The following is a 23,994-nucleotide window of genomic DNA, read 5'->3' as shown; positions in this document are numbered from 1 at the left end:
ACTCCACGTCAGACAGTGAAAAAGTGAAATAAATGTATGTAATTAGAAAAATTATTGTTATTTGTGATATATTGTTTGATTATAATTTTCATGTTGTTTTTTATTGTTAATAGTTACCCTGAGGACGATTACCGAAGGTAATCGAAATATATCGGTTATACAAGAACTTCTAGTGTTTTATTACACCTGACCTCGAGCCAGCTTAACTCACAGATATAAACAATTTAATATTTAAACAATTTCTGCGGCTTGCAGACGGAAATTTTAATGAACAGCTTATGTAAAAACCATTTCAGGATAATCCACGAAAAAAATGCTTGAGATCTGATATAGTTTGAAAACATTGCTTTGTTTTATGAAGCCATTAGTACTAAAAAATATGTTTCCAATAAGGCAAAAAATAAAAATAGTTATTAATAATTATTTTGTTGGCATTGATATTAAATACGAGCATATTGGTGAACAAAAGGCCGAATTCAAATCACTGCTGAACCCTTTTCAAAAAAAGAACCATAATACAGTGTACACAAATTTAGTTGGAATAAGTGCTGAAAATATTAAACTTAGCGAGCTAGCCGGACAGTCCGTGGGTCGAACGTGTTGAAAATATTTATACAACGGAAAATTACATTCATCTCCTAATGTAAATACTAGTCATAAATTCCACTGTTAACGGCTCGCAAAATATTGTGGAAGCCCCTACGGACGACAACTAATCAATTAACTATTACTGGGTATAAGAGATCGTTGCCATACTGTGTTATATATAAGATTGTAAATTATGACTTCAAATTTTAGCTGAATTCGCGTAATTCTCACAAACTATTTTTACTTGCAAGATGCTATTTTCTGACTGTAACTGTATTTTAAATACTAAGTTTAATCACATATTTGAAATGATGAAGGTGTTAACGAGTGTTGCAACATTACGACATGTCGAGTAGTATCAACACTATTTTTTTTAACAAATGTATCTTAGCAGAACTTAAAATATTCAACATAAATACATACATATAAACAATTAACAATTAAGTACAAATACCTTTAGTCAAAGCTCTACGCTATTTACATGTACAATATGTTTGTTTGTGTGTGTGTTTGTTTGGTTTTATGAGCCTGTGTGCGTTTCATCTGTGAGCCCTATTGTCATATTGGTGTTTGTTTGATAACTTGGCAATCATCATCATATGGCAATGTTTGTTGAGTTTGGAACAAAACTCATTTTTTTCTTTTTTCAACAAAATCTTTTTTTCGCCCTCGCTTAACATGCGCCCACGATTTCTACATTCGCGTCACAGATATGTTTTGACGCGGCACTCTGTAAGCAATAATAAATAAGTTTACATATTCAAACTATTTAAGTTACGTGTCTCTTAATAAATTAGTAAGGTATTTTTGTATGTACATATGTATGTTAATTGCTTTCGCATGCAGGCGGCGGTGGCGCATGCGCATGTGCACACACGCACTTGATGTGTATAACACGTCGGCCGTCGCTGGGATGTATTAATTCGATTCGTCGACTCCATTCTAATTGTTCCTTATCATAACGTCGCTTTTTTCGATCGAAATATGAAATCACACAGCTCGCAGGTATCCAAAATATGGATGTGACAAGTACAACAGCCACTGAAAAATTTTAAAATTTCAAACTTGATTATATATTCGAAATCATTTCTTAAATCGGTTTACATGGCTTTCGCTCTACAATTAATTTAAGTCTTTCTTAAATTAACGAAAACTTATTGAAAAAATTTGTTTTTTGCTGCTATTTTCGTATTCACAACATTGACATATTTCACTATTCGACAAAAAATTATTTTTTTCTTTATATTGAACCAAACCAGTTATTTTGTAGAGACTGATCCATTAGTGTGACCGCAAGTTATATGGACATTTTTTTTTTTCGTATTTTCACTTGGCAAACCACTTATATTTATTCCAAATTAGAAAAAAATTGTATATAAAAATTGTAGATCGTTTGCATAATTATTGGGCGTGCCTTGAGCCCACAAAGTTAGCTAAAAATGCGATTTTTCTCACTATGGATCGCTTTAATTGTTCTTAACTTCAGTAATATTTATTTTATAGAAAAACTTCATTCAAAAATATTCTAGGGACATATCTGTTGAACAATGTTGCTCTGTATTAGTTTTCTTTAACATTAATATTTAATTCAGAAAAAAACCAAATTAAAAAATAACAGCGAAATTTTCACATATCTCGCATTCTTTGCGTGATGATTATTTATTTTATTAAATGGTGTAATTATAAAAAATTTTGTAATACAATCTCCTTCGTGCTCATAGGAAATGGTTTTTGATAGTTTTTGACTGCTTGCAATATATATTCTTTTTGTTCCTCGTCTTTTGTGAGCATTGGGTTGTAGTCTTGCATCAATTTCACCGCTCGTTCAGCTGTATCGTTTACCACGTGAATGTCATTAACAATTTGAAGAGCAGTTTTAAAATTAATATACGCAGGCCATAAAATTGGGTCATTTTTCTAAAATGCTGTATTGATTTAAAGCGAAGAAAAACATTGTTTGGCTTAGAAGAAATGAACTGATCCATTCCGCCTTCAATAACATGCATAACATTTAAATTTTGAACTGAGGCGCGTTTTACGTCTTTATCTAAAGTCTCACGACTCAATGCCTTCATCATCTCTTTTTTTGACTCAACAGAAACACTGTTATCAAAAAATGCTAAAGCCACACATTCAGGACTCAAGTACCATGAGTGGTTTTTAAATTTTTGTAATGCAACTTGAGATATATCAGCATCAATTTTTTTTAAAAGAATCCAGTTTTTTCAAAAGCTGGAAATCTTTGTATGGTGCTTGTGCAACAGAAGGGGCGGAGAACCACATCTCAACGTATATTTAAACAATAAAAATACATATATTACGTAAAGCTTTCTTATCTTTTACTGACAAATCAAATTCACGTCGAAATATAAAAATATTTTAAAGCAGTATATAGCTTTGCCATCCATCTCGCGTGGTGGACAGCCCCAGGGGCGCGAATAGGTGGAGTCTCGCCAAGAAATATTAGTGTTAGCTCAACAAACTCCCTGTAATCATCTCTTGGCTGTTTAGTTTCGATCGCATCGTTCACAAATTCAATTAGTTTACCTTTATCTACTGTTAAATATTTTTTGACATCATTATCTTCCATTCCAGACTGATAAATTGCTCAAACATTTTAACATTTGGGCTTTCGGTTTTGCTCATCTTAACTTCAAAGGCGCGCTTTAATACGACTTCCAAAATGTGGTGACGGCAAGTTAGCCAAACTAGCTGCTTTTGAAGACTGTGTTCAATAGTCGTACATGTTCTATTAAAACGACCTGTATTTACGGCAGTTGTGTCGAACACCAAGGCTTTTATATGATCTTGAAGTCCCCATTCAAATAAAGCTTTACAAACAGCAGACGCCTGCTCTCTGCCAGTTCCACTTTTAAGTGCGGGCACTTCAAGTAGTTGCTCCGTACGCCCGCATGAAATCATGATTGGAAGTCTGTCAACTTTTTCATTCCCAGTAAGAGCTGGTAACAGCTTTCCGTCCCAGTGCAAACAAATTGCGCCAAGTTCGTTCTTGTTGAAACGTTCCTTTATATTTTTGAACTGTTCTGCTCGTATTTTTTCCCTTGCATTATGTGTAGACGTTTTATTTATAATACAGTTTTGTACTTCAAGACCGACTGCTTCCACCACAGATATAATTAAATGCACGGCTTTGGCATTACAGCTTCTGCTCCCAAAACCTGCTAAAAAGGAATTAAGTGTTCTGGTTACAGTTTTGTTAGGAACCCTGTGTGTTTCAATTATTTCTCATCTTCGTTTTATATAGTTTCATTCTCACGTTTTACTTATAATTTATAACCTTGAACTTACCTCATAGCTAGCAGCAGTTCAGCTGTTTCATCTCAATAAAGAGAGTAGAAATAAATATATGTTATACTATATTAAAAATAATATACAATGTCTTCTTACTAGAAGCAGCTAATGCACGATCATTCTGTTCTTCCCGTTTTAAATGATTTTGCTGACGTTCTTCCATTCTTTCTTCACTTACTGCTGTTTTGTAATCGATGCCATACATAAACCCCGGTCTACCTTTCTTGCTTTGGTTCTCCAAAAATAATTTGTCCTCTAAATTTTTAATAAGTTCCAGTGCATTTGCACTTGCTATATCAAATAAGTCATCTAACTTCGGCGTCCACGCCTCTTCTCTTTCTCTTTGCGTTTCCGATTTAATTTTAGAATTTTTATTCACTTTCCTCTATGCATTATATAAATCTTCAAGTTTTGTTATGCAGTGTTGCTTGGTTCTAGTGGGGATTCGAGCTTTATCCCAAAAAATATTCACTTCTTCGATGTCTAATTTAGCACTCTCACGTAAATTTAATTATACTGATCTCAGAATGAGATCGAAATATCGACCAAATAAAATTGAAATATAAAAATTTAAACTGTGTTTCAATTTTTTAAACTGCCTCGAGCTCATCAAAATTTAATAAATTATAATTTTTGAAGGCAAATAAAAATATTTAAAAAAAAAATAATACCTACATAACTTCTTTGTTAGAAGGTAGTTTTCACCCACTTAAGGAAGGCGAAAAATAGCTTAACAAATGAATTTTTTCACGCAAAATTCTTGATGACATGTCTAATTACTTTCAATGCACGACAATAAGTGAAATATAGTCGTCGTTAAGTAACAACAAAAATAATATTCTGCTCTGCTACTCAGTAAGAACTAACGGTAAACTGTTGCACTAATTTCGCTGTTATTTTTTAATTTGGTTTTTCTGGATTAAATATTAATGTTAAAGAAAACTAATACAAAGCAACATTGTTCATCAGATATGTCCCTAGAATATTTGTGAATAAAGTTTTTCTATAAAATAAATATTGCTGAAGTTAAGAACAATTAAAGCGAGCCATGGTGAGAAAAATAGCATTTTAACAAACTTTGTGGGCTCAAGGCACGCCCAATAATTAATTTTTTTTTTTTTTATATAATTTTTTTCTAATTTGGAATAAATCTAAGGAGTTTGCCAAGTGAAAATACGAAAAAAAATAACGGTTACTGATCCATAAACAAAGAAAAAATTTCCCGGTTTTTTGAAGTTACCCTCCAAAATAGATATTGACTTTCGAACTTCGAAAATGGGCCCTTTTTAACACGTATTATTTATTTATTTGATTTAAAAAGTAAAAATGTAGGGATTTCCTGCTTTGTTTGCTTATTTGAATTGTATAAATTTTTAGGCAAAGTCCGCCCATTTATTATTTGAACTTGACAATTTTGTTTTCTTTTTAATGCAAATTTCATACAGAGGGCTAACGAAATAATTAGTCAAGTTTTCTACATTAAAGCCCTTATTTAACTCAGTCTTCCATACAAGATACAAATTCGTAATTATCTCAGTAGTGATAGTTTATTAAATGCCTAAAAGAGTAAAAAATCTAGTCGGATTTGGTTGGTGTTTCGGATTTTATTACGAATGTAATTAACAATAGAAATCAAAAAAATTTAAAGTCTTATTTCCCCAGCATTTGCAACAAAGAATGATGGCATGGCTTTTTTAAGAATTGGCACATATTTGGTTAGGTGCAACATATATGAATAGTTGCGCATGCATTTTGATTGTCTTAAAAGCGAGGCTTGACCGTTTCATTTCTTTGAAGCGAAGCCGAAACCGTTATTTTTATTTTAAAAGAGCGAGACTGAAGCCAATACAAATTCTAGAACCGGTTTGATTCGGTTTTAGAAAAAATTATCCACATTTTTGCTATGAACAAAGTTATGTTCGAAATCATTTAATTTGAACTTGGCGCAAGCATCTGTAACGGCGATTGCCACTGTCTTAAGCGCTGTTCAAGTATCGATGTATGTAACTCGATTATGTATGTATGTATATTAGGCCGGGTCGATTTGTGGGGAGGCAAAAAATCGCCCATTGCTCTGCGAAAATCATATTCTAGGGATCAAAATACGGAACTTTGCCGAAGGAACCATACCTCTAAAACGAATTCTGATGTCCCCCCCCCCCTTTTTTTCTTTTTGGAGTTTATTTTTCTCTTTAGAAATTTATTTAGTAGAACATATGTAAATGAAAAAATGAATTTAACTTAGTAATAGCGTTAAATTAGCGTTTTTACAACCCCCTTTTAAAACCAAGGCATCACTGTGATGCATTTGCATGTCGTAAACATAGTTGTGTGGGTTTTTTATTCAACCGTTTTAAAAAATGAAGGTATCACTGTGACACAATTGCAGATCGTAAAATTGCTTGTGTTGTTTTTTTTAAGCCACCACAAGACACAGCATGTAGAATTGAAATTGCCCCTACCCAAAAGTTCGAGCCAAAGGGAGGGGGGGGGGGGGGGGGGTGGCATCAGAATTCGTTTTAGAGGTATGGTTCCTTCGGCAAAGTTTCTTATTTTGATCCCTAGAATACGATTTTCACAGAGCAATGAGCAATTTTTAAAACGACCCGCCCTAATATATATCCAGATATATCAATTATTCCCTATGTGTATAGTTATTGATTTCTGCATTTGAAAGATCAGCAAATACAATATTACAATACTACAGCCATGATGAATATAAAAATAAATAAATGTAAAGCGCGATAACCTCCGAAGAGATTTTAGGCCGGGCTTCTCCTCCAATTTGCGTCGTTTCGTACTGCTTTACGTTTTTCCTACAAATTGGCGGGACGGGACCTACTTGTTTAATGCTGAACGGCATCTGCAAGGTAGATGAGTTTTCACTGAGAAGCTTTTCATGGCAGAAACACACTCGGAGTGCTTGTCAAACACTGCCGAGAGGCGACCGCGATTAGAAAAATTTTCTTCTAATTGAAAAAACTTGTTTCTAAAATCTTGATGTTGCTTTTCCCGGGGCGTGAACCCAGGATCTTGCTTTAAAGTTAAAGAGGAAACGGTTCTTATCCGCTTTAACTATTTTTTGTAAGCAGACATTTATTTTGGGCTGCTGACTGATGTTCGTTAATGAAGTAAAAGGCTCAGTGTGAACAGAAAAAATTATTTCACTAAACGAAATTGTGATTCCATTAAGTTTCTGTGTGAAATTGGTATAAGCTTATATAACAGGTGTTACATGTTACTGATGCCCGAGAACCCATTCTAACAAAACCTGGTTTTCGATTCCCAGATCATTTAGGACTCCAATGCTTTCACCTCAAATTCCGCGAAATTTTGAGCCTAGAGGTCATTCCATCACGTAGTTGTATTACGGGATTTCCCATGAATTTTTTTATTACTTTCATATGAAATATTTTAAAATCTTAGCGCAGCAAGTTTGCGTCTTTCTTTATGAGAATATAAGGAAGGGAAGACTTCTCATCGTATATGCCAATACATACCAGTTTACGTAAATCCGCCTTTACTTCCTTTCTGTGGATCAATCGTTTGAAAAAGTGGTAATAAATACTGGGTTTACTTACTGACGATATTGTCCTTCAAGAAACGCAGAACGCGATTTATATTTATCTCCTCAATAATATCCCAAAAGCGTTCTACTACATCTTGGATTGTTTTCTCACACACACCCTATACACAAAAAATAATAGCTAATTTATTAAATTCATAATTATTATTGAGCAAAAATAGCTTATCAGTAATATACCTTATTACAGAATCCCTGTATACATGGAGTACCATCTGGCAGCATGTCAGGCGGCTCTACTGGAAAACAAGTTTCGTTTATGCTCATGCGGCAGCAACTGGAATATCAGATACAAAAATAAATAATTAGAATATTATGTATGTGTATAATTGATATATGTATGTAGGCGTGTTTGCTTTCTTACCGTTTACACGCATCCTGTATGATATCGCACATACAGCTTTGTAATCCCTGCGTCTCGCAATATGGAATACATTTGCCATTGCGACATTGGCCACGCTCTTGGCATATTGTGCCATCAGCCATTGGTGGAGATTTCGGGCACTCAGCATGTGTGCCCGAACAGCGTGCCTCCTGTTCACAGGTGGCATATTGTGCGTCACGACAATTCATACCAGCGGGCATGAATTGACAATTTTGGCAGCATGGCGAATTTTTATCGCTACACATAGCGCCTTGATTACGACGCAGTTTGCAATTCTTATCACAGCAAGCGTCATTGTCTTCTGTGCCCAATAAGCCCGCATCGCATTGCTCATCACCTTCGACGCGTAAATTCCCACAAAAGGATTCTTCAGGTTCGGAAAAGCAACGACCCGATTTGGCTTGTAATACTTTGCGTATTGAACGTAGCGAACACGGTGAAAATTTCTATTTAAACAATCAAATAAAATAATATGTTAGGGTAAACACGAAATAGATGTGAAAACGAAGGTAACAGCAAACATTATTAACGGTAAAAGTCTAGAACAGGGGTCGACTACTAATACGCGGCCAAAAATATCGAGAGAAAAACGCGTATTGACCTCGACAACAATAATCCGGCGGAAAAGAAAAATTATATCTCTGTCCGAAGATATTTGCAGTTGAAGTTGGCAATTTTCATGTGGTTGTTGTAATGTTGTTGTGCACTGAAAAAATGTGTGTGCAAAGGGATTTTGCACGCATTTAACTTTGATCCCACCCCATTGGTGGACCGGACAAGGTAATTTTTTATTAACGCAAATATACTATATATACTATAGATCCCACCCCGGTTTCGGAGGGACCCGGAGTCATTTTTCGGTTTTTCGTTAATATCTTTTAAACGACTTTCCGACTTCGGATTATTGTTGTCGATGTCAATACTCGTCTTTTGAAACCGCTCTCGATATATTTGGACGCGTATTAGCTGTCGACCCCTGTTCTAGACTCTTACCTTATTAGCATATTTTATCAGTTATTTTCTTATTTTATTTATTATACTCAGCGTGCTTTGCACACGGAGTAACTTTGATTGGATAACCGTTGGTTGTACAGGTATACAGGAATCGAGAAAGATATAGACTTGCATATATCAAAATCATCAGTATCGAAAATTTGATTGAGCCATGTCCGTCCGTCTGTCCGTTAACACGATAACTTGAGTAAATATTGAGATATATCCACCGAATTTGGTACACAAGCTTACCTGGACCCAGAATAGATTTGTGTTGAAAATGAGCGAAATCGGATGATAACCACGCCCACTTTTTATATATATAACATTTTGGAAAACACAAAAAACCTGGTTATTTAGTAAATAGTACACCTAGATTACAGTACACCACAATTTTATTTAGTACACCAAAATTTTAACATTTTTTTTAATGGGCGTGGCACCGCCCCTTTTATGACTAAGCAATTTTCTATGTTTCGGGAGCCATAGCTCGAAGAAAAATTTACATATCGTAACAAAATTGGGTACACATATTTTCCTTATAGCAGAAAATATTTCTAGTAAAAATGGACGGAATCAGTTAAAGACCACGGCAGTTTAGATATAAAACAAGTTTAAAAGGGTCGTAGACTGGAATAATAAGCTATAACTTGCAAAAAATAGTTTTGAATCAATGATATTTCACTTATCAAGTTTTATTGTAAGAGGAAATGTGGAGACATTTTTTTTAAACGGGCGGTGCCACGTGTTATGTAGAAAAGTAATTTATCTGAAATGAAATGTACAATTGAAGCTCACGCTGAGTGTATAATGTTCGGTTACACCCGAACTTAGACACCTTTACTTTTTTTCGCTTGTTTTAGAACGAATTTATTGTTTAAAGGAAACTGTGCGAACCAATTTGGATCTATTAATGCACCGACCGGGCTACAAGAGTGTTCGTAGATCGTTCTTCGTATTAAGTATAGTATATATATAGATTATTTCTTTCCTTTCTGTCTCTTTTCCTCCTCCACCTCCACCTTCATATGCCATATCAAATTGCCTTTAATCAAAAGCAGTGCAAAGATTATAACCAAACTTTTTTATAACTCTGGTGCTAAATTATTATAAGTCCTCGAGTTTCAAAGACTGCTCTCGTACGTTACTGCGCATACTTCGCAGACGTGCTAAAGGTATAAATATCATACACATCAACGAGCAAAGCCTCTATAGAAAACTTGATGAGTTAAGATATCTCTGCGAGGCCTCCGATACAGATATTATCTGCATCTTGGAAACCTGGTTTTCTGCAGGCCATAACGATGAGATAGTGAAACTAAATGGCTATCCGCTTTTCAGAGCTGAGAGAAGTGGTCATGGTGGTGGTGTCGCTATATATGTGAAAAGTAGCTTGTCCTGTAAATTATGTTGTAGTTCTTGTACCGGGATTCTGTAGACTTTGTGTTCGTTGATGTTTTTTCTGCAAAGGGTGATATCTCCTTGTCGGATGTGCATATAGACGTAATCGCCAAGAAAGTTTTGCTGGCTTTACTGATTTGCTACAACCTCTACTCTGAAATTACGAAAATATTGTCCTAGCAGGAGACTTCAACAGCAACCTGCTCGTAAATTCTAGTCTTAAGCTAAGTATGGAGTCTCTGGGACTCTTCCCTGCTAACATTACCGTACCAACACATTTTACTAACACTTGTTCCTCGCTGCTAGACTTTTTTATAAACGACTCATAGAAAGTACTTCTTTACGACCAGCTGTCTATAGAGAAGCTTAATGTTGCCTACAATAACATTGCTAGATACGTTTACGGGCTGAATTGACTTGATCACGTTTCCTGTTATTCTGAAAAGTTGTTAGACATTTCTTTTGACAACCTTTTAAAGGTTAGAGCACTTATTACCTTACACAAGATAATCTACACGAAGGAACCTTATTACCTATATCGAAGGCTTCAATTTCTTCATTCTACGAGGACAATGGTTCTTGCACATGTTAAATACCGTGTGCTAATATCTGAACGACAATTCTTAGTTACTTCGATCCGTCTTTGGAACTCTCTTCCAGCTAGAATAAGACAAATAAGTAATGCACTGCATTTCAAAAATGATTTAATCTTGTTTTATAACTGACTCACCTCTCCCTCTTCAACTGACTCTCTTTACTGATCTTCTATCCATTTTTCTCGCCACCTTCCTATTTTCTCTGAGGATAGAACCTAATAATTATTACCGTACTACCATTACAACTTCTCCTTTATTCTTATTTCTGTTCTGCGTCCCTGGGCTAAGCTCTATAAATTTATAGAGTTTTAGTTATTGAAATATTATTGAATTTTCGCTTTTGTTCTCTATTACTGTTCTGACTAGCACTATAAAATAATTTTGCCAAATTTTTGTGCTAGGAAAATTTAATAAAATACAAATATAAACACAATTTCTAAAATGTTTTCGAACAAATTCGAAAATTGTTTAAAAATCTTAATGAAAATCGCGAAATTTTCATTTAGATTTTCACTCTTTAAGGGGTTCCACTCGTTGTCATGAAAAGATTTTCAATCATGATTTTTTCTACGCATAACGTTTATTTTAATTGAACAAAAGCACATTTATTAGAAGATGTAATAAGGTAATTGTACAATTATTCTCAATCGCTTTTAATGAAAAATGGTAGAAACACGTCCGTCGTACAAAAACACACTTTGTTCCGGTGAGCAAGATAAGTTGGCAACGGCATATTTGAAATTGAAAATATGAAGAGGTTTTGATGAATAAACTCAAAACCGACTTCGTGAACGAAGGAGACAACATAGAACAGTACTCGTAGCGCTAGACCTATCAAAAGCTCTTGATACGGTCAACCATGGCACGTTACTGCAAGACTTGGAAGGGTCTACCCTTCCCCCATGTCTTAAAAGGTGGATCGCAAATTATCTGGGTGGTCGGCAGGCATCGGTGCAATTCAGAAACGAAATATCAAAGCCAAGAAGAATTAAACAAGGGGTGCCTCAGGGTGGTGTCCTATCCCCACTTTTGTTTAATTTTTACATATCAAAACTACCTTCGCCACCAGAAGGAGTTACTATCGTTTCTTACGCCGATGACTGCACAATAATGGCCACAGGCCCGGGCCCAAAGATCGATGAGCTTTGCAACAGAATAAACGGCTACCTCCCTCATCTCTTCAGTTTTTTCGCCTCGCGAAACCTGGCATTATCACCGACTAAATCATCCGCGACCCTATTTACAACTTGGACGTCCCAAATGTCGACCATTTTGAACATCCACGTCGATGGCACTAAGCTACCGAATGTCAAAATCTTGGGTGTGACGTTTGATCAGGATGTACATTTTGGTGAGCACGCAGACGCAAATGTTCCGAAAATCCAGAGCCGTAATAAAATCCTCGAATCCCTTGTTGGCAGTACTTGGGTAAAAGACAAAGAAACGCTCATTACCACATACAAAGCAATTGGCCAGCCGTTTGCGTGCTACGCGTCCCCTATATGGTCGCCAAGCCTAAAAACTACCCACTGGAAGAAGCTACAGGCCTGCCAAAATACTGCGCTCAGAACCGCCACGGGCTGTCTTCTTATGTCCCCAGAACACCATCTACATAATGAGGCGAGAATACTCCCCATCAGGGAGAGAAATGAGATGCTAACCAAACAGTTCCTGTTGAATACCCAGAAACCTGGGCATCCCAACAGACATCTGATTGATGAGCCAGCACCGCCTAGGGACTTAAGGAGTCATCTCCGTAAGCATTTTAAGGAAATACGGCACCTGAGAACTCAGCCGTATGAAGCAAAAAAAACAAGCAGGTCCTTGGTGAACTCCACAAACAGGCGTCGGACCTTTATGCCGGGAATTGCCCGGTGAATCCAGTACTCGGGGAACAGTACCCAAAACTTGCGGAAGAGGAACGCATACTCCCCAGGGAAACGCGAGTCACTCTGGCTCAACTTCGTTCTGGATACTGTAACAGGTTAAACTCTTACATATCCATAATCAACCCCGACATACAAAATGTATGCCCCGCTTGCAATGTGTCCGCACATGACACCAACCATTTAATTGTAATGTGGAACCAACGCCTCTTACACCCCTCTCATTATGGTCCACCCCTGTCGAAACAGCAAGTTTCCTTGGACTCCCGTTAGAGGATATTGATGACAATTTCTGATCGGTTGCAGCTATTAGGTGGGGCGAAACATTGCTACAACAACAACAACGAGACACACTGACCAGAGTATGGCCGTCCTAAAAAAATTCTTTTCCGGCAGATGCAGCAAACCGCATTGGGTTCGATACTTTCCCGGAGCAAGAGAATATGGAACAGTCCTGCTGCAAAGAGCTGCTGGGAGGATGACAATTTGTGAGAGGAACGCAACAAATTAAATGGGGTTACACTGAAATGGCAGTCCTTGGTCGGGAAAAATCCCGAGTCGCTCCGGTACATAGAACCGAAGGCCTTGGGAAGCGTCTCCCTCCTCACACTCACCCCCTACTGCCCATGATTTTTTGTACCTGTAAAGGCGTCTCGCCACCATGGTGTGCTGGTAGCGTGCTCCGCCTACCACACCGTATGCCCTGGGTTCACACCCCGGGCAAAGCAACATCAAAATTTTAGAAATAAGGTTTTTCAATTAGAAGAAAATTTTTCTAAGCGGGGTCGCCCCTCGGTAGTGTTTGGCAAGCGCTTCGAGTGTATTTTTGCCATGAAAAGCTCTCAGTGAAAACTCATCTGCCTTGCAGATACCGTTCGGAGTCGGCATAAAACATTTCGGTCCCGTCCGGCCAATTTGTAGGGAAAATCAAGAGGAGCACGACGCAAATTGGAAGAGAAGCTCGGCCTTAGATCTCTTCGGACGTTATCGCGCCTTACATTTATTTTTTATTTTAAAGGCGTCTCGCCTCTCTCGCGTTAGCGTTCACACACTGTTCTTGTTGCAGGCAGCGTCCTTTCTTTCGGCTGCAATGGGGCATTCTCCATCGCACTACTTGTTTTTCCATGGTCGCTGGTAATCAATTTTTTCGGTAGTGCCAAGTGCTTTAGGTATATACTCCCACCTGGCCTATATACCGTCGGGTTGACTTGTGCTCCCAGAGCAGAAAAATCTTCATGTAAATTCAGATACTTTTATTTAGAATTTTATTTTTTATACACAGCTGAGCAGAGCACACAGAGTATATTAATTTTGTTCGCATAACGTTACCCCGTAACGGCATAAAATAATCGAGATAGATATAGACTTCTATATATCAAAATGATCTGGGCCAAAAAAGAAATTCATTTAGCCATGTCCGTCCCTCCGTCTGTCCGTAAGTAAATTTTGAGAAAATTTGGCATGTAAGTTCCTGGGCACACATCCTAGATCGCTATTTAAAATGAACGAAATCGGACTATAACCACGCTCACCTTTTCGACATCGAAAATTTCCAAAAACCGAAAAAGTGCGGTAATTCATTACCAAAGAGGGGTAACGCGATGAAACTTCGTAGGTGGGTTGACCTTATGACGCAGAATAGAAAATTAGTAAAATTTTAGACAATGGGTGTGGCACCGCCCACTTTTAGAAGGTAATTTAAAAGTTTTGCAAGCTGTAATTTGGCAGCTGAGTATATAATGTTCGGTTACACCTGACTTTAGCCTTCCTTACTTGTTATTTCTGACAAAGTACAAATTTGAAGTTTTTCAAAAGATTTTGAAACTTTTGTTTGTGTTTTCCAGATTTTACCGACACATATTTAACAATAGTTTAAGTTCAAATTTTATCGAAAACTTTTCGAAATTGAGGTACAAACTTTTTATTAGAGATATTTTTTAACTAACAAAAATTCAAAAAATGACTGATAAAATTTGCAAATTATTTTTGTTGTTACCTTTTTGAGTTGGCTGTGTATGTCTGAATGAATGTAAATTAATTTTTTAACAGAATACTTTACCTTATTATTAACATCATACCCACTCACAGAATAGGTATACATGAGAAAACTACCACCTTGTGAGGCACTTGGCGAACACTCTGGTATATCGGGATCATGCTCGGATCCCCAATTGTGACCAAACTCGTGCGCAGTCACTAAATCCGCTTCGCGTGTAATTACACGTTGTCCATAGTGATTGCGCGAACTGCTTAACCCCGAGTTTAAATATAATGTGTAGCCATTTTTGAAATACTCTGTTGAAGAGAAATTTTAAAAATAATATGAAAAATTGCATTTTAATTGCTACGACATTTCATTTAAGTTCGCAAATTACTCGTAATCATGGAAACCTCGTAACAAAAAACGTGTCTCAAATATGATCACGAAATTTTGCACAGTTTCGCAAAATTTGCGAATTTGAATGAGTTGCCTTATTTTTTTTATAGAAAAAAAAAACTTTGAAACCAGAAAAACTAGGAAAAACATTAGAAAATTAGAATCATATTCAAAAAAGTAATTAAATTTAAAAACCAAAAATTAGAACTAGGGCAATTCACAAGATTGTCGTATTGATGTAAAATTTTAAGATTTGTGTTGTTTCCATTGTTTCGAATATAAAATTTGATTAAACCATAGCGCATACAGCGGATAGAATACCTTTTGAATTGCCTAATTAACTATTCGATCTACGCCGAACATTATTATATTATACCCAGCTGTGTTTAGAAATTAAACTATAAATCTCTCACCTACTTCATAACTTCACCTCGTCAACTACTCTAATTTTCCAATTTCAATAATACGACCGCCACTGTAACTTCAAATACACATTAAACCATTTTCGCGTTCCATTGGACAGTGCTCCAGATCCCAACAGATATATAATATGCAAATACAACCAGAAATTGATCCATACGGAACATTGTTGTTGCATTTGTATGTTATATTTTGATCGGCATCTGGATCAATGTCCATTGGAAGGCGGGGCATACTACAGTCAATATTGCCGTTTTGTGGAAAATTCCCCAAATTTGGGTAATTTCGAACGTTTGTATGGTAAGTTTGGAAAACGTTGTATCCATAAAAAGTTTCGCAATTAATTTTATAATTTCATTTGTTCGTGTACATCCGGTCGGTAAAAATTGTTTTAAATTTTAGCAGTGAAGTCACTACCACAATTTTGGTAGAGCAAACCATTTTTGGTAAATTTTCCCTTCTACCTCTTTTTTTGAAAATCTTTCACAATTTTATTTGCCAACATGTTTATATCAAACAATGTCTGAAATTTTCATTACGCTGCTTCTATCACCTCAGAAGTTACTGCTCAAAAAGCACCCTGAAAACAGTCTACCACTCATTATTTTACTCTAAATTCCTATATGGTATCATTTGCTGGGGAGGTGCTAGCCTAAACAAGATCCAACCTTTATTAATATTGCAGTGTGCTATTCGCAAAATATGCAATCTAAATCGGACGCATCCCTCAAGAGGGCTCTTTAAGAGTTTACAGATTCTTCCAGTAAGAGACCTTTATTATTTCAAAGTCTTACAATTTTTTTTATTAGGTGTGGTTACCTGGAAAGCATGACATCGGAAATTTATAGTCTGAGGATAAACTCGCACAACACCGTAATAGTACCTTCTTGGAGAACCACACTTTATAGCAGGTTTTATACCAACTTGTCGCGTAAGCTATTTAACGCGCTACCTGCCGGCATTCGAGCCATAAGAAATATGAATAAATTTTTAAAGAATGTGAAATCCTTCTTTTTAGAACAATCATACGACGAAATAGAAGTTTTGCTGCGGACCAATACTTAATATTTGTATGCTCAAGTTCTTTCTATAAACCTTAAAAATGTTACCCACGTACCTGATGTACATTTTTTATTTTTAAGTTTTTTTTCCTTCTTTTTTACTTTGAATTTTAATTTGAGTTTTACAATTTATTTAACTTTTTGAAGCCACCCCACTGTATTTTTTTAACTAGTAGATATTGGCATTTAGCGCTATGTTAAGCTTAACTTATAAAATGCCTTAACTTTTCTTATACCTATAGTATTTTTATATTCGTTGTAATATTGTTTTTTATTTTGTATTTTGGAATATTATTCACTATGTACATAGGTGTAAGCAAAATGATTGAGAAAATTTAATTGAATTGAATTGAATTTCCGGAAGAGACTATTTTCGCAAATACGAGTTTCATAAAATTAGTTTTGTCACCCGAAAATTATTTAATGTTGAATTTTATATTGAAAAAACCATATTTTGCAGATCTCGGTTAACATTTTTCGGGTACAATGAAAATCATTCGACTTTATCAGAACCAAATCGTCTTTCAAATCTCTGCCCCGTTTTTATCGCCGAATTTTTTTGAAATATACCACCAAGTTGGTTTTTGGCAGCAATGTATTATAACAACAACTTCGTTGACAGAGTTTATTAACAGAGTCTCTGAGATATGTACGTCGTTTTTAACAAAACTTTAGAGCTTTCGGCGGCCACCGTGGTGTGATGGTAGCGTGCTCCGCCTGCCGTATGCCCTGGGTTCGCCCCCCGGGCAAAGCAACATCAAAATTTTAGAAATAAGGTTTTTAAATTAGAAGAAAAATTTTCTTAGCGGGGTCGCCCCTCGGCAGTGTTTGGCAAGCGCTCCGGGTGTATTTCTGCCATGAAAAGCTCTCAGTGAAAACTCATCTGCCTTGCAGATGCTGTTCGGAGTCGGCATAAAACATGTAGGTCCCTTGCGGCCAATTTGTAGGGAAAATCAAGAGGAGCACGACGCAAATTGGAAGAGCAGCTCGGCCTTAGATCTCTTCGGAGGTTATCGCGCCTTACATTATACATTTAGAACTTTGACTACAGCTTATATTGAATGTTATGTGAAAGCTCCTCCACATGTTTAAAAAATACAAGGCGCTATATACCTCCGAAAAGAATTCAGGCCGAGCTTCTCCTCGAATTTGCGTAGCGCTCCTTTTTTAATTTTTCCAAAAAAAGGTGGGACAGGACCAACATATTTTACGCCGACTCCGATCTGAATCTGCAAGGCAGATGATTTTTGGCTGAGAAGCTTTCCAGAGCAGAAATACAATCGCAGTGTTTGCCAAATCACTGCCGAGGGGAGGCCCCGCTTAGAAAACTTTGAATTGAGAAACTGAATTTCATCGCATTTGGCCTGCACATGCAATTCACATGAGTTTTTGGCGTTTTCTTACTTAAAGAAGGCCGGCGAGAAAACTATGGCTAAACGACGTATCAAACAAAATCTTAAGTGTTGGACCGGACTTATAAATAGCAATTTGATATTTTTTTGGAAGTACGCATTTGAGGCCAGTGTAAATGTAATATAAGTGCCAAAATTATCATTTTATTTTTGGGTTTTTTGAAAATGTGTTATGGGGAATTTGTATTTGGTTTTTGGGATATCGAGAGAATTTTATTCATTAATTGAGAGGACAAGCCATCAATGTACCGAAATGACTCGAGTTCTACCCGACAAAGGCTATAAAAGTATTGTAGTGTTTTCGTTTATAACAACAGCTGGGTATAACATCACTTTCAAACGTCATTGGCAATAAATTAAATATATTCTATGTATATTAGAGTGATTTTTTAGCAGTTTGGTTCCTTTTTAGTCTACGCGGCAGCTGGAAAGCTCAAAAAATATTAACATTGAATTTTTTAAATATTTCTTTTAGAATTCGTTTATACATTTCTGCATTACACATTTACATTATACATTTGCAGAACTTTCCTTTCTTTAAAATTTGTAAGACTTTGGAACAACTCAGTTTATCAGTAAACATTTAAGCAACATTTAGGGTCGAGCTCAGTTTAACCTTAAAAAGACCGGCGGCATTTTCGTGACATCAAAATTACGATTTGCGGCTTTTTATGACATAGTGAGCATATCTGTTTAGACAAAATACAGCGCCAGGATGTCACATCTCTCAACGGGCTGAGATTGACTAGCTTCGCCGACGCTCGAAATTTGGTCGCTTGCAATACTGGTTCCACAAAAACAGATTGATCACGTCGTGACAGACTCGATGGGAGTCCGAGGATACTAGAAGATTCAATAGGGTTGTACCAAAGGGATGTTACTGTCTTAGGTTCCACATTACAATTGAATGCAGGACACATGACGTATGTCGGGGTTTATTTTCAACAATTCTTTGTTTTATAAGGTTTAGGGCTCTTTCTTATGCTTATTTGGGTTAAACGGCTAAGTAGGCTGGTGCCGGATCTTATCATAGTGCTTACGGAGATATTTCCTTGCCTCTCTTGGAGACGGGGTTAGATCAGCATTTCATTATGTAACGATCAAGTCCTAGTGTTGTTGTTATTGTAGCCAAAAATCCTGGCCGCGTAGGTTTTGGGGAGGTGGTATTGAAGTGTCCTCTGCGGGATATATATACGGCACGTTGCAGTATCAAGCACCATTAAGGTACAAACCCGACCTTCTCGGGAACTTGCCGAATGACGTTGAGTGGCCTCGTAAGGATTGCAAACGACTATTCAAAGCAAACGAGCATGTACAGGTAAACCAGCATTTTCAGCGATAACAATATATTTGGATTGAGTAGACAATTGTAAAGTAAAATTCTCTCGACGAACAAAAATAGCTCGCAGTCAAGCACCGCGCCGAAAGATGGGATGACCCTTGGAGTTGTCAAGAGCATAGGCTTTACGCAAGTATGAACATAATGCAAGAAATAAAAGCCCAAAGACTTCGTTAAACTAGCCCCTAGCTTCAATATACATATAAAAGTTTCAGCATAAACTAGCTGCGATAGAAGACACTACCAACCGATAAGGTAGCCATCCGCTTCCCAAGGCAACCGGTTCTATGTACAGGAGCTACTTGGTACATTTCCCGACCAAGGGCCGTCATTTCAGTGTAACCCCATTTAATTTATGCTACAACAACAACATATCCTACAAATTCAAATAAGTCCAAAAATCACCCTAATATATATACATCTTTATATGTGTATGTACACACCTTCTCAAAATAATAGGTACACAGCAGTACTTCAATTTCAAAACAAGAAAAATCCATTTCTTTAAATCAATATTATGAAAGTAAACACACACTTTTATCCTTGTCCTATTTATTAATGAAAATAAGCAAACTTCACATTAAAGTAACGAAAAACATATTGGTTATTATTTAAAAACATTATTTGGCCGAAATTAACCTGCTCATAAAAATAGGTACAATTTTGATGAGATAGTATGTATAAAAAAATATATATGAAACAAAACTTTTCTTTTACACATTTAACATTGCTTAGTTAATAACCAGTATATCCACCTTCATTCTGAACTATTTTACCCATTCTTTTGACCATATTATTGATTAAAGTATAATTGGTTTTTGTTGGAGAAAGTTTGACCTGCCAATTTCTTTCTTAAATCTCCCCACATGTTTTCAATCGGATTTAAGTCCGGGGATTGACTAGGCCACTTCAAAACACTAGCATCATGGTCCTCAAAGGATTCCTTTTAAGACATCAAAGGTGATAGCAGCAGAAATAGGCAACGTAGTTAGTGCACAAACTGTTAACATCCGCTTACACAAGGCTAATCTACCCGGATGAATAGCCAGAAAAGTTCCACTAATGCCAGGGAAAAATATAAAATCAAGGTTAACATTTGCAAACGAGCTTTTGGATTAGTCAGGACCTGAAGGATCGAAAATGTGGAGAAATATACTCTGGAACGACGACACAAAAATAAATTTGTTTGGAAATGATGCGGAAAGATATGTACGTCGCCTAAAAGGAAACGAGTTCCGCTTCCGTTTCACAAAAAAACTGTCAAACATAGAGGTGGAAATGTTATGGAATGATGGTGTTTTTCTTGGTATGGGGTAGATCCTATACGCAGAACAACCAATAAATTGACAGCTGTGGATTACAAGGACATACTAGAAAATGCCATGCTACCCTATGCTCAGGTAAACATTGCCATTACGCTGGGTGTATGAGGAAGACAACGACACAAAACATACATCTAAGCTGGTCAAGAAATCCTTTGAGGACCATGATGTTAATGTTTTGAAGTGGCCTAGTCAATCCCCGGACTTAAATCCAATTGAAAACCTGCGGGGAGATTTAAGAAAGAAATTGGCAGGTCAAACTTTCTCCAACAAAAACCCAGTTATGGGAATGTGTTCAAAAAACTTGGTTTGATATAACCGTAGAAACCTGCCAGACTTTAATCAAAAGAACTGGTAAAGTAGTTCAGAATGAAGGTGGATATACTGGTTATTAACTGAGTAATGTTAAATGTGTAAAAGAAAAGTTTTGTTTCATATATTTTTTTTTATACTTACTATCTCATCAAAATTGTACCTATTTTTATGAGCAGGTTAATTTTGGCCAAATAATGTTTTTAAATAATAACTAATATGTTTTTCGTTACTTTAATGTGAAGTTTGCTTATTTTCATTAATAAATAGGACAAGGATAAAAGTGTGTTTTATTTGCATAATATTGATTTAATAAAATGGATTTATCTTGTTTTGAAATTGAAGGACTGCTGTGTAACTATTATTTTGAGCAGGTGTGTATGTATAAATTAAATTTTGCTTAAAGAAATAAAAAAAATATCTTTAACTTTAAAATGAAATTATTAAAAAAAAAATTTTTCCAAAGTTTAGTTAATTAACCTGGTGTACAAATTCCACCAACGGAATTTCGACGTGGAGAACCCACATAAGCCAAGCCTAGTATACCTCCTTCAAATTTAAGATCAGTAAATAGATGTGCTAAGCAAAAATCTTTATGACTATATTCCCGCGAAAACACCTACAGAATATCCATACATGATGTACATATAAGTGATTTAATAAGATGAGAAGAAAGAGCAGAGAAAGCATATACAATGAGATTTTTACCACTAAAGTAAATAATTCAAATCTACAATTAGCTAAAGTCTACATTAATGCATTGTGTATACACTCATGTATTGTATTGTATTTTATTGTAGCAAAGGAAAAATTAAATGCACTTACTTCTAATAAATTGCGCACATCCCACTTTTCGCGTATCATATTGTAATGTGCTTCACCACCGCGTAAACGCGTTGGTTCCGAGTGCACAACAATTTTCTTTATCACGAAACCCATGCCTTTAAATCCTTCCTGATCCTATACAATAAAGTAGATAGAATTAAATGTTCAGTAAATTCAATTATTCAATACATTATAAAAATTGTTATGCTTACTGTTCTGTCTTGCCAAACGGTGTCGTTATATATTTTGTGAACACGATCTATCAGACTTATCTGCATATAAAATAGCGAACAATTTAATAGTTTCAACTTAAAGTTGATTTTAATTTATTAGATCATACCAAATAATTTATTGTTGTTTTGGTGTTTCCGCCTCCCATTTCTTGAAAGAAGCGATAATCAGCAACTAACAAAAGTGGACAACGAGTTTTTGTTGGCGTATATTCATACTGATCCGCTTGTCGTTTTCTTCTTTTATGTGCATTATTTTTGCTGTTGCTATATTTTAAGCGCTCTTGGCTATATGGCAGTTGACTATCGAAGTATTCTGCATCATCTTCGTCATTATCATTTTCTAATTCTGCGGGGAGAAAATTATAAGAAATTCACAGTAATTTTATTTATCTTATCTATTCGCACCTAAACCCTCCTTAATATAGCCGCATGTTTTGGGCGCTACACCAACACTATTACTATTTTTATTCCCATTCAATTTCACATCAGACGTTCTATACGCCACCATGGTTTTCCCCGCTGAAGTTGGTATATGTCGCCAGGAAGGCTTTTGAAACAAAAAAATAAAAATGCATGCATTCAACACTGTTAAAAATATTAACATTTATATTTATTTACCTCAACGTGATATGTTTCGTCCGGTAGATTTATGGACATGGTCATCAAACCATCATCGAAATGCGCTCGCACAGACGATTCTAATTCACCGAACACGCGTCCAGTGTAAAAACTATCATGATCTAAAATAAAAAAAATTATATTAACAAGTCCAGCGGCGGGTTTGTTTTGAGAGTGCCCACTCACCTAAATGCACCACCGTCTCATTTCCGTCTCCATCCACAGTATACGCCTTAAATTTACTGTGTAATACTTCCCGATGCGGATGAAGTATAAGGCGAAAATTTTTACCTAACGTCTTGAATTCAACCTCTTTTATCACGTTATAGGGGTGTGAGCTGTGTTTAATACCCCGCTTAATAATTTTGTGTCTGCAATCTTCGCTTTTGAGTATCTCATAATATCGCAGGGTTCTGTGAAGTGTGGCTACAAAATATATTCATTATTTTTTGTGTTTATTGATATCCACCGTCTTCACTTACATGCATTTTGGAGAAAAATTATTAATAAAATTACTAATAAAGCACAATTTTTATGAAAACCTCTAAAAACTGTTGTCATTTTCACTAATTTTCGCACAATATTGATTTTTTGCGCAAATACCTTCGTTGCCATATTTTCACTTGAGGTGTATAAAGTGTGAAAATAAGATACGGCAGCACTTGCATAACTCTACACAAAATATTAGATTAGCGTAAGTGGCAAAGTTTTAAGACCCACCATACGACAATTGTATTTTGGTTAACTTGAATGTAAACAATCGAACCGAAAGCTAAATTGACAAAAGGAACCGAAGTACACATAAACATAGGACTTGGTATAAATGTCAAAACAAAAGCAAATCAGCTGCGACGGCACATACAGAATAGAGTGGTGGCTAAAAAGTGAGGACAGAGGCATATTTTTTTAAAGAAAACACACAAGCTGTTCAAAAACCGCGAGTACCCATAAATAGTGTAAGGAATACTCCTTTAGGAGTATAGGAGTGTTCCAAAACTAATCTGTATTCATACAGAAAATGTGCTCCAATTAACATTGCGATGTCCTAGGAGAGGAGTAGTTGGTCCCACTCTCGCTTTGTTTGTGAGTATCCCATAGAGTATATACGTGAGAGTACTTTCCAAAGTACTTTCACTGTAGTACTCCATGGAGCACCCACAGAGGATCATATGCCAAAGTACTAAAGAGGAATTGTGTCGGAAAGAGTTATCAAAGTGAATTTAATTTAAAATGAAAGTAAATGAAGAGGGGCAATACAACTTTTATATTTTATACTACGAATATTCTTATGTTATTTAGCATTTGAGTGAATAAAGAAACTAATATTTCTC

General features: G+C 36.0%; 1 protein-coding gene across 2 annotated transcripts; it reads right to left on the bottom strand.

The window, feature by feature from the left end:
- Window positions 1–81: 81 nt before the first annotated feature.
- Tace (ADAM 17-like protease Tace) lies at window positions 82–23,268 on the bottom strand. 2 transcript variants are annotated; one of them, XM_067760575.1, is made up of 13 exons: window positions 23,146–23,268; window positions 22,850–23,089; window positions 22,664–22,785; window positions 22,451–22,592; window positions 22,153–22,391; window positions 22,025–22,084; window positions 21,813–21,947; window positions 21,468–21,606; window positions 14,804–15,039; window positions 7,848–8,314; window positions 7,664–7,760; window positions 7,482–7,587; window positions 82–1,629 (listed from the first exon to the last, which is right to left on the bottom strand). In XM_067760575.1, the coding sequence occupies exons 1-13, from the start codon at window positions 23,222–23,224 to the stop codon at window positions 1,415–1,417; spliced, it is 2,277 nt and encodes a 758-aa protein (XP_067616676.1). In that variant the 5' UTR covers window positions 23,225–23,268; the 3' UTR covers window positions 82–1,414. The 2 variants fall into 2 exon arrangements, with proteins under 2 accessions (XP_067616676.1, XP_067616675.1); XM_067760574.1 differs by lacking the exons at window positions 82–1,629; window positions 7,482–7,587; window positions 7,664–7,760; window positions 7,848–8,314; window positions 21,468–21,606 and having other exon boundaries at window positions 14,877–15,039.
- Between the last annotated feature and the right edge of the window lie 726 nt (window positions 23,269–23,994).

This window comes from Eurosta solidaginis, chromosome 1 (genome assembly GCF_040869045.1).
Source record: "Eurosta solidaginis isolate ZX-2024a chromosome 1, ASM4086904v1, whole genome shotgun sequence".
NCBI classification, from domain to species: domain Eukaryota; kingdom Metazoa; phylum Arthropoda; class Insecta; order Diptera; family Tephritidae; genus Eurosta; species Eurosta solidaginis.
The sequence above is the reverse complement of the archived record's forward strand: the minus strand, read 5'-3'. Positions and strand labels throughout refer to the sequence as shown.